This window comes from Ursus maritimus, unplaced genomic scaffold (genome assembly GCF_017311325.1).
Source record: "Ursus maritimus isolate PB19 unplaced genomic scaffold, ASM1731132v1 scaffold_4, whole genome shotgun sequence".
Lineage (NCBI taxonomy): Eukaryota > Metazoa > Chordata > Mammalia > Carnivora > Ursidae > Ursus > Ursus maritimus.
The window spans coordinates 1,136,357-1,146,557 of NW_024426552.1; the positions used below are offsets into that span (position 1 = coordinate 1,136,357).

A 10,201-nucleotide genomic window follows, 5' to 3' on the forward strand; every position below is an offset into this window, starting at 1 on the left:
AGCGGCCGTCAGCCTCAGACCGGGGCCTGGCCACTCCGGGCAGAGGCCATGTTGGCTGGATGTGGGGCCAGTGCGAGGGCGGGGAGTCGGGCGTCCTTGGTCCCTGGGGCTCCACCTCCCAGACCACACCCCCTGCTGCCTCTGCTCCGACACAGCCCGGGGAGCCTACCAGGCGGGGTGCTGCAGGACGTCTCTGCCGTCGAAAGAGAAGATGCGGGCCCCGGGCTTCAGCTGGCCCTCGGAGCCCGAGAATAAGGCCTCCCAGCTGGGGAACAGCACCTCGTCCTGCGGAGGGAAGTACAGTGGGGCTCATTCCCTCCCCGGAAATGTGCCGCCAGAGGGTCGGCCGGCTCGCTGGGCCCCCTCCCTAGCCCCAGACCCAGTCTGGCCCTGAGGAGCACACGATGGTGGGCGGGAGGTGCGGGGGCCACGAGGCCCCGCATCGACGTTTTCCAGTGCGAGCTCCGAGGCGGCAGCTGCCCATGAGGGCCTGGCCCCGCGTCGAGAACCTGAAGGCGCTCCTTGTGACACACCGGGACCCCTGGCAGGTGGCTCAGGGGCTGGGGGCCCACCCGACCCCAGGAGCGGCTGCACCCACCCTGAGGTTAACGACGGGCACACCCGTGCGGTCGGCGCGGCGCACGACGCTGTAGAGGTCCTGCAGCCGTGAGGACAAGAAGGCGCGGAAGGTCCCGGCCAGCCCCACGGCGCGTGCCTGCTGGAAGCACTGGAAGTCCGCCCCGCGGATGCCTCGCATGCCGCCCGGCTGGGGGCTGTTCAGCGCCACCAGGTGCAGCTGCGGGAGAGCCGCCTCGGGGTCAGCCACCAGCCCCAGCGGGGGGGAGGGGGGGTCTGGAGCAGCCACCATCGGGCCACCACCCCCGCCCAGCTCCCGGGCAAGTCCCAGTCCTCAGGCTCTGCCTGCCATCTCTCCCAGGGGCTCCCGCTTCTCGGAGACCACCGGAGGGCAAGTCCCAGGCCCAGAGAGCCCTCCCCACAGCCCCGGGAGTCCACAGGGGGTTGCTCACCACCGGCTGGTAGTCCTGGTGGGTGTGGGTGTGGGTGGGCCCGCTAGTGGGGCGAGCCGGCTGGAAATGCAGGTAGGAGCCGTGGTGTGGGGCTCCGGGGTAGGGCTGGGGGTCCGGCAGACGCGGGGGGTTGGCCAGGATGTCGTCTGCCCGCCAGGGCCGCGCCGTGGAGTGGGTGAGCTCCCGCCGGGGGTACGGGTTGCCCACGGGGGGCTGCAAGGCGGCCACCTCGTTGTCCTGCAGACGGAGAGGCAGGCGGTGGCAGGGGCCACTCCCGCACCAATGGGCTGACTGCTGGCAGCCTATCCAGACGCCCCCTTCATCTGCACCCCCCACGTGTGCTCCAGCTCCCCAGCCCCAGGCCATCCGCTGACCCTGGGGTGCCCCGGAGGGTTAGGGCGGGAGCCCTGCCAGCCTGATGCCTTCAGGGGTCGCCTGGCCCTGTGCTCGAGCACTACCCCCCAAGCTCAGGACCCCTGACCTTCCAGCCCCTCCTCACTGCCGCACAGACACCCACGCTCTCCGCTCCTTAGGCCTTGCTGCACCGCACCTCAGGGAGGCGACCTGCAGCCCATCCAATTCCCAACAGCACGGAACGCCTTCCGACGTGCCTCGTGCTTTGCGTCTGCCTGTATTCCTGTGCCCTATTCCCAGGTTCCTGCTGTTAATAATCTGGAATAAAATGGAGTGCCTGTTGTCCATCATCTCTGCCACCTGTGCCCGTCCGTGAGCTCCACGGGGCAGGGGCCTCGCGTGTCCCTGCCTGAAACGGTGCCTGCCACATGGGAGCGGCCTGAGATGAATGAATGAATAAACGAATGAATGAGAGAGGGGACCCACTGGGCTCCATGAGCGGACAGACTCGCGGAACCTGGGACACGCCACCTAATGCAGCCTCGGTCCCGGGCGGTTTGAGAAGTCATGACTACGCTCGAGAGAGCCACAGCAGTGGGAAGTCCAGGTGTTTTGCACCCCCCCCCCCAGTCCGTCCATCTCTGTGCCAGACACTCTCAGAGGGCGGTGAGCGTGACCTGAAGGAGGCAACCTTGTGGTCTGCGCACCCCCTCCCACACCCCGTGCCCCAGCACCCCGGGCCGTCCTCCGTCCTCTCGGCTGCGGAGCGGAAGATGGCTCCTTACCGTCCCTCGTGGGAGTGGCGTCCGCGCCTCCAGCTGGAAGAAAACGCAGGGGTTACCCCAGCGACCCCTGATACCAGGCACCCTGCCCTCCCCGGTGGGAGCCAGCATGGCACCGCCGGGCACGCAGCACCTTACAAGCATTTACTTTGAAAAGTGGGAGATGGGGCGCCTGGGTGGCTCCGTCAGTGAAGTGTCTGCCTTTGGCTCGTCCTGGGATCGAGCCCCACGTCTGGCCCCCTGCTCAGCAGGAGCCTGCTTCTCCCTCTCCCCCCCCCCCCGCGCCCACTCATGCCCATTCTCTCACTCACCCCAAAGGCGTATGCGGCTTAGGCCCCCCCTGGGTGGCTGGGTGCGGGCCCCCCCATGCGCTCTCCCGAGCCCTACCGCACTGCAAGTGAGCCGGGGAAGCTCTCTGGCCCCTTGCATGTGCCGAGGACTCACCAGGACCTTCCGGAGCCCGTTGCGGACGCGGACATACAGCTCCTCCCTCTCTGCCACGAAGATGAGCCAGCCCTCCGGCACCTCCGGCACCTTGTCCAGCATGGTCTGGTACGTGGCCCAGATCCTCACCTGCTGGAAGCCCGACCTAGTGGGTCCCCATCACACACAGGCAGCATCTGGGCTCATGGGGGAGGGACCGTCCTGCAGGCTTGAGTGGGTCCCTTTCTCCATCAGGCTGGTCCCTGAGGACGCTCTGCGGCGCCTGGGGCGGGGGGCACCCGCGGGGAGGGCTGGACGGGAAGTCCCCACGCTCCCTGTAAGCACTGCTGCGGGCCCTTCTTACTGGCTGTCCTCCCTTGCCCTCCCCTGCCCACCTGCGTTCCCCGGCCGCCCCTCGTCCCCCACCTCTGTTTTGGGGACCATGTCTCAAGGCAGCCGTGCACTTGCTGCAAAGCCGGGCCTGGCACCGGCGTTCTCTGACACAGCCCCCACGGTCTCCAAAGGGAAGGGTGGCCGGCCAGGCCAGGGCATCTGACCAGACAGGCGCAGGGGGGACTCTTACCCCTGAGGAGGTGCCCATGGTTCCAGGCGGCCCAGGGGGCCCCGGTGGGCCTGGGGGGCCAGGAACACTGATGGCTATAGGAGAGAAAACAGAGATGGGAACGCATGGCCCTGGCTGGACCAGCGGGAGCCCAGGCCCCCACCCCCTGCTGGACTTACTCTGCCTATAAGGGCCAGGGAAGGAAGGGGGCCCTGGTGGACCAGGGGGTCCAGGGGGCCCAGGAGGTCCCTGACGCCCCTCATGGCCGATGCCAGGGGGTCCCTGAGGTCCAGGTGGGCCGGGCTGGCCCCGGATGCTCTCTCCCTTGGGACCCTGGGGGGGGGGGCACAACAAAACAGGAAGCGGGAAAGCCTGAGGGGCCAGGCTGCATCTGCACCAAGAGGCCTGCAGGGAGCAGCTCAGAGCGCCCCTACCTCCCTCCCCGCCGCCTCCCTCCCCACACCACAGGGCCTGGGAAACCTGGCCCCCCACACCGTGCACTCTTTGTTGGGATGGGATCCCAGAACAGAGGTGCAGCCCCCGAGAGTCCTCCTTCCCCCTCCATCCCCCAGGCAGAAGCTGGGCTGGGCTCCCTGGAGTCTTTTAGGGCAGCTGGTCTCCCCGAGGAAAGAACAGCGCCAGCAGGAGAGCAGGCGTGAAGGGCTGGGTGAGGGCCCTTCGTGTCCCCTTCTCTCCCGGCTGGCTGGAGGCACCCCCAGGCCATGCACCCCCACCCCGAGAGTGGGGGTGAGAACTGGAGGGGAGAGCTCCTGGGCACAGCCTGTAGGCCTTGCATGTGTCCACGGCTGGGCTGCACCTGCCCCAGCCCCCGCCCAGGGATCCCAGACTTACCGGAATCCCAGGGTAGCCTGGTGGGCCGGGGGGGCCAGGCACACTTGAGCCAAAGAATCCGCCACCCCCGGGCTCACCCCGTTCGCCCTTCTGCCCGGTGTCCCCTCGGTCACCCTTCTCCCCCTGTGGACGGAAACGGTGGTCTGAGAGCGCTGCTCCCGCTGCTGGTGCGGTGGGGAGGGCTGACCCCCAGCTCTGGGTGGGCAGGGTGAGGCAGCGAAGCTTCTGGAGCCCAGGTCTGGCAGGCCCGGTGGGACAGGCTCAGCTCCCCACTTTCCTGCACTGCCAGAGCCCCGGAGAAACTGAGGGTGGGGTGGGTGTTGGGGACGTGGGTGTCACCCACCTTCATTTCAGCTCCCAGCTGGAGGAGGTCGAACGGGAACTGCCCTGCAGGAGAGAATCATGGGGGCGGCTCGGTGAGCCCCTGGGCAGCGCCCCCCCCCACTTTCTTCTTCCTTCCTCGCCTTCTGGAATTTGTTTCTGGGTGGATTCCTGCTGGCGCAGCCTGGGTGCCGGGAACCCCCGCCTGCCTCTGGGAGCCATGGGTCTGATCCCCCTCTCTAAATGGCACCTTTTTAGAATTTCCTTTTGTTTAGGACAGGTCGTTGGTTTCTGTAAACGGCCCTCCTGACATCAGTAATGGACTAATTGTGGCGGTTTATCTGTACGTCCTTCCAGGTGTTGGACGTTCAGACACGAGATGTCTGTAAAATGGAAGTTTTATTTCTCCCTCTCCACAAATACCCAGCAGGTATCTCCCTCCCCCGCCCCGCTCTGGGTCAGGGAGTCCGAGGGTCAGACCGCAGGGCTCCTTCTGCTCTCAATCCAGCAGGGGGCGCGCCAGGATCACCGGTCCTTCCCAAGCTCGCTGACCCGCACGTGTCCCATTCACTTCTGTACCATGTCTTCTCTTTTCTTCAAGGTAAATCTGCTGTTTGTTTTCTGACTTCTTGAGCTGGGTGCTTAGAAATGTGTGCTGTGTGAGGCTGGGAACAGCCCCGCTGCTGCAGGGAGCCCCTCTGGGGGTCCTGCTGCCCGGGGGCCACGGCGGCCGCAGACAGAAGGTGGCGAGCGCCTCACCGCCTTCCGCAGCCCCCTGGATTCTCCGTATCTGGACCTGCTGTGTGGTCACTTCCCAGGTACGGCTCTGATGCAGACCTCCTGTGCACTTTCTGCCCCGTGTGGGCCCGTGTGGTGCAGACCGGGCCCCAGAGCTCCAGGTGGTCACCTCGTGGTCACCTGCTGGCAGCTCTCCATCCCCCACCTGAGCTGTTCTTTCCTGTGCAGGTCCCATCACTTGCTGAGAGCCCGCCACACCCCCACGATGACTGCAGTTTTCCTTCGGTCCTGCCCATCCCTGCTCTTCACCTCGTGAAGCTGTTGTTAGCTGCACAGAGTTTAGAACTGCTGTATTTTCCTGGTCGGTTTACCCTTTATCATTATGAACAGTTTTTTTTAGAATTTCTGGCAATGTTTCCTGCCTTAGGATAGACTTGTGTGACCTCTCTCTGTGACACACACGCATTTGTACACACGTGCACACAGGGGTACACTCAGGCGCACACAGGCGCACACACGTTTGTACACACACAGGTGCACTCACAGGCACGCACAGGTGCACATACACACACACACACACTGGCGTGCTTTGCCCTCCCCACTCCTTTCCCAGTAGAGTGACTTCCCTGTCCTTCCACGTTCAGCGTGTGTGTCCTCACGTTTGCGAAACGTCTCTTGTAAGCGGCATATGGTTTTGTTTTCACCCAGCTGACAGTGTTTATCTTGGAATTGGAGTACTCAGCGTACTCACGTTCAGTGCACTGACTGACAGATTTCACGTTAAACCAACTCTTCTCCCGCCCACTTTCTACGTGTCCCATCTGCTGTGCTCCTTCTCTCCTTTCTGGCCTCCTCCTGGGTCCAGGTGTTGCCGTGGCATTCTTCCTGCGTCTTAGCTTGAGTTGCACGCTCCTGCTCCGATCTGGGCTCATCCCTGAGCGGGCAAGGTGCGTCCCGACTTGAAGCCGGACGTGAGTGAGGGCTACCCGCTTCAGAGCGGGCCTGGTGGGGGCTCTTCCCCCCGCGACATGTACCACCAGCATCACCTCCTCTCCCGGAAGGGCCCCCTCCATCCCATCAGGGCTGCTCCTGGGATGGCCTCGTGGCTGCTGCTTCTTTGCTCCGAAGGGCATCTCGCAGGTTAGCAGACACTGTCTTTCCACTTCCCAAAGCCCCTTTTCTGGCGTCTGTCTTCCCGGTAGAGGAGTCCGGTCTCGATCGGTTGTGTGAAGGACTCCTTGAGTCTCTCCACAGTCTTGGAAAATCCTTGGCTGTTAGGCCTTCAAATCCTCTCCTGCTGGTGTGCCCCGCCCCAGCCGTGGCCCGTCTGCCCTGCGCGGACCTCCCCTCGCACCCTTCCCCGACTCATCAGCCTAGCCTCACGGAGACTGCTCGGCCACAGCTCTCCATTCCAGGATGGAACCGTTTCTTCCCACGGGTCCCGGCTCCCCGCGGACGCCTTCACCCCTCCCTTACTGCAGCACTTTGTCACTTGTCTCTGCCTTAGCTGGGTCTCCCGCCAGCCTGGCTTACCCGCCATGTGCTCTCCCTCTCACGTTCCCGTCTGCTCTGGCCATTTTGTTCACCTGCTCAGCCTAAGTCCTAGGTGCTCCAGGGGCTCAAGCAGCCCTTAGGGGAAACGCAGGGTTTCACCCTGACCTGCCCTCGCTCTGGGCTGCAGCCCCCCGCTCTCCGGGCTTCCGCTCTGCTAGCTCCCCGACATTCACACTGCTGTTCTCTTGTATCTCACGTAGCGGTGGAAGAATTCGGTGGAGAAGTCTCACCATCCAAGAGACCTTCCGAGGGCTTGGAGTTCACGCCCCTCCCCGGGAATCTGGCCCGATGAAGGCTCTGGCACAAGCTGTGGGAAGGGAGGGCCCGTCCCGAGACCCCCAACACACCGGGCCAGCCTACCCCTCAGCCCTGCTGCCAGGGACACCTGTCCTTGAAGCCCTGGGCCCAAGAGTTGTGGGGCCACCCAGGTGTCTCAAACACAGTCCCAGCTGCACGGGTCCTGTCCAGGCCCCCTGAGCCTGGGAGGGGCTTCCTTCCTCCAGGAGGGCAGCCAGGTCACCACAGACGCAGCAGTGTCGAGGACCCCCGCCCCCCAGGCCAGGGCCGCCCAGAGCTCCCTCACCTGGTGGTCCTGGAGGGCCCACGTCTCCTTTGTCACCCTTGGGTCCAGAAGGCCCCTGGAGCCCTGGAGGGACAGAGACGCCGGCGCCCGTCATCAAGTGTGCAACAAAGCCCTCCGGCCCGCACGCCGGACCCTGCGGCCTGCTGCGTGCCCTGCACCGCACGGGGGAGGGGCATCACAGGAATTTGGGGAACCTCGGAGCCAGAGCTCTTGCCAAGCAGAAGCGCTCGGTGGTCCCGCCCCGGAGGCTGCCCCAGGGACGGCGTCACTCCTGCGAGTGTGCGCGAGCCGACAGAGCGGACAGGGCCAGGGAGCCAGATCTAAATAGTGGATGGCCAGTGCTGGCCGCGTCGAGCTCACTGCTGTCTACAAGCTGCCTGGTAGGCCGCGCCGGGAGGAGCCGGGACGCCCGGCAAGGGGCGGTGACCGATCTGGAGTAGTGTGCACGGGGCGCCAAGAGTTCCTGACACCCTGGGAGCGGGGGGTTCCCGGGAGCTCTAGCATCCCTTCGAGAGGCCGCCGCCCCGCCCTCCCTGAGGCCCCAGGCGTCCTCACCTGGCAATCCTGGAGGTCCAGGGCGGCCAGACTCCATAAATGCCTGCAAAGAGGGGATGCTCTGAGAGAGGAGCCGGCACCTACGTGGGGCCCCCGGAGCCCAGAGGCCCAGCCCCTCCACACGGATATCCCCCCGGGGGTGCAGGGAGGGGAAGGGAGAGGAAACAGGGCTTTGGGGTCAGGAGCTCTGCTCGTGATGGGATCTGCCCCTCATGGGTCACTTCATGTGGCTAAACCTCATTAAAGAGGGGCGTGTGCCCCTCCAGGACCCCAGGGCTGGACCCTCAGGCTCCCAGACCCAGAGAGCTCTCCCTTCTCCAGCCCTCACTGCCCCAGGGAGGGGCCTGCTTTCTAACAGAATACCTGCCAGGTGGGCCTACCAGGCAGGTGGGCCTGGGTCCCAACCAGCGAACCCCCTGCCGGAAATTGGGCTAGCCCCTCTCTGGGGGTTGGCCCCTCCTGGGGGTCAGCCCCTCCCTGAGGGTGGGCGTCGGGTAGGGCCTGTGAGGAGGAGGGTGGGGAGGGAACTTGGCAAGTGGGGGGACTTACGTTGCTGTCATAGACGGGAGTCCCGGGAGGGCCTGGGGGCCCCGGAGGCCCTGGGGGACCGGGTGGACCCTGCATGGGGAGGACAGCAAGCTCTGTCAGTCACATTCATAGCCAGGCCATGGACGTGACCGGGGCGGCAGGTATGGGCAGGAGCCTTTCTAAGTCTCAGATCAGAAAACTGAACTCGCGGAAAGCACAGAATCAGGAAGCATCCCGTTGACTCGTCCCTGAGGGCAGGGCTGCCCCTTTCGGAACGTCCCTTGGGAGCCGTGGGGAACAGGACTGGACGGGGGCGTGGACGCCGAGCCGGAGTCTGGGTGTTTCCAGGTTACAGGGACAGCCCCGGAGGCCCGTGCCAGCAGAGCTTGCGTGTGAACTTCACTTATTCACCACAAGGGAGCAAAGCGCCGACCCGGGCAGTGTGCCAAGGGCTTCTTTTGGAAGTGACCTGCGTCCTGGACCCACGCGCAAAAGGAATCCAAGAGCCCGTCTTCCTTCTCCGTGACCCTGACCCAGCGTTCTCTCGCTACCTCAGAACTCCAGGGGATGTGGCCTCTACTTCTTGATCCTTCACAAGGCAGCAGCCACGTTTAGGCCACGGGAGGATGGAGGCCACAGTGATGGCAAAACCAGAAAGGCGGGGATTGCCTGAGTTGCTGGCCTCAGGACCCCTGTGCCCCCGCGTGGGGGCTGGGCCTCCAGGAGCAAAGTCACCGAGTGGGCCAGGCGGCTGGCAGGGCCCCCGGCCGCGGGGTCGCGAGCAGGTCCTGCCTCTGGAGGGCACCTCTCAGGGAGACACGATTAAAAATGCCCAAGCTACCAAATAAAGCCCCGCACGGAGGCCGGCAGATGCGCTGAGTCCCGCCGTGGTGCCGACGGAAGGGTTGCCGCCGTGGGCAGGGAGGGCACGTCGGGAAGTGGCCATGCCCTTCCGACAGAGCCATGCGGCATCTCGGGCCCGGCGGCTTGGGCTGATGTGTGCGTGCGTGCACGGGTGTGGGGTCCTCGTGTCAGCGTGGTCACAATGCAGGGACCCCCCGTGCCCCTGGGTGTCCCAGCCTTGCCATCGCCCCTTGGGGGACACTCACCCTCACACCAAAGCCGACGCTGGCGTGTCCTGGCTCCCCTTTCTCCCCCTTCAATCCGTTCATCCCTGGGCGACCCTGGGGCAGAGCACAGGCGTGGGGGCTGCTGCTGCCGCCGGCTCACACCCAGCCTCGCCCGCTCTCGGTCCCCACCCAGGGTCTCCCCAGGTGCCAGCCCCTCCAGCCCCAGCCGCCCCAGAGCTGGGCATCCCTGAACTTCGTCCTGGAGACAGCTGTCCTCACGCAGGGACGGTCCCGGGGGCAGGGCAACGGGAGGGACTGGCGTCCACTCCCCTCCCTCATGCTGCCCACGCGCGGCATGAGACGCCAGGTCCTTACCGGCCGCCCGGGGAAGCCGATCTCTCCCTTGTGCCCCGGCCGTCCGTAGGGACCCTGCAGAAAGGAGGAGCCATCTTTCAGGTGAGCAGAGACCAGCCCCAGCAGTGGCCTCCCACCCACCACCCGCCTCCCTGTTTGAAAGGTGCAGCCGTGGTGCTCTCAGGCCACCCGCGCCCACTCAGCAGCCGGGCCGTGACAGGCGCCTGCAGCGGCTCGGCGTGTCGTTTCACACTGCACACGAGCGTTCACTGTGGGGAGCTGTGGGCCTACTCACCGGGGGTCCTCGGAAGCCAGGCTCTCCCTGCACAGAAAACCAGAGGCACCGTCAGATGGCCGCAGGTCACGCCCACCAGGCAGCGCCCGAGGGGCTCTGACAATACCAGGAGGGGAGGCCATGGCAGCAGGGAGCACGCTCTGGATTGGGGTTTTTGTTCCAGGGGTGCATGGATGAGGCCCACCGTGGCGCCCCCCCCCCC

At 65.4% G+C, this 10,201-nt stretch overlaps 1 protein-coding gene and 2 long non-coding RNA genes across 6 annotated transcripts in view; 2 read left to right on the plus strand and 1 right to left on the minus strand.

The window, feature by feature from the left end:
• The window catches only part of LOC103680736 (collagen alpha-1(XVIII) chain), a 97,976-nt gene that overhangs the window by 2,773 nt on the left and 85,002 nt on the right, over positions 1 to 10,201 (minus strand). For 2 of the 3 annotated variants that reach the window (XM_040621793.1, XM_040621795.1), the window contains 12 exons: positions 8,302 to 8,370; positions 7,753 to 7,795; positions 7,198 to 7,260; positions 4,345 to 4,388; positions 4,002 to 4,124; positions 3,329 to 3,482; positions 3,171 to 3,244; positions 2,609 to 2,740; positions 2,168 to 2,200; positions 1,029 to 1,265; positions 599 to 796; positions 170 to 285 (listed from right to left, as the gene is read on the minus strand). In XM_040621793.1, coding sequence (XP_040477727.1) covers positions 170 to 285; positions 599 to 796; positions 1,029 to 1,265; positions 2,168 to 2,200; positions 2,609 to 2,740; positions 3,171 to 3,244; positions 3,329 to 3,482; positions 4,002 to 4,124; positions 4,345 to 4,388; positions 7,198 to 7,260; positions 7,753 to 7,795; positions 8,302 to 8,370 — 1,286 coding nt within the window. The remainder of the gene's footprint in view (positions 1 to 169; positions 286 to 598; positions 797 to 1,028; positions 1,266 to 2,167; positions 2,201 to 2,608; positions 2,741 to 3,170; positions 3,245 to 3,328; positions 3,483 to 4,001; positions 4,125 to 4,344; positions 4,389 to 7,197; positions 7,261 to 7,752; positions 7,796 to 8,301; positions 8,371 to 10,201) is intronic. The other variant, XM_040621794.1, reaches the window with a different exon arrangement.
• Positions 4,395 to 7,191, plus strand: LOC103680683. Of its 2 annotated transcripts, XR_005832272.1 has the most exons (4): positions 4,395 to 4,752; positions 4,924 to 5,140; positions 5,289 to 6,200; positions 6,815 to 7,191. It is a non-coding gene; the product is annotated as an uncharacterized LOC103680683 (long non-coding RNA). The 2 variants fall into 2 exon arrangements; XR_573141.2 differs by having other exon boundaries at positions 5,289 to 7,191.
• Positions 7,273 to 9,141, plus strand: LOC121100521. Its single transcript, XR_005832273.1, has 2 exons — positions 7,273 to 7,577; positions 8,629 to 9,141. It is a non-coding gene; the product is annotated as an uncharacterized LOC121100521 (long non-coding RNA).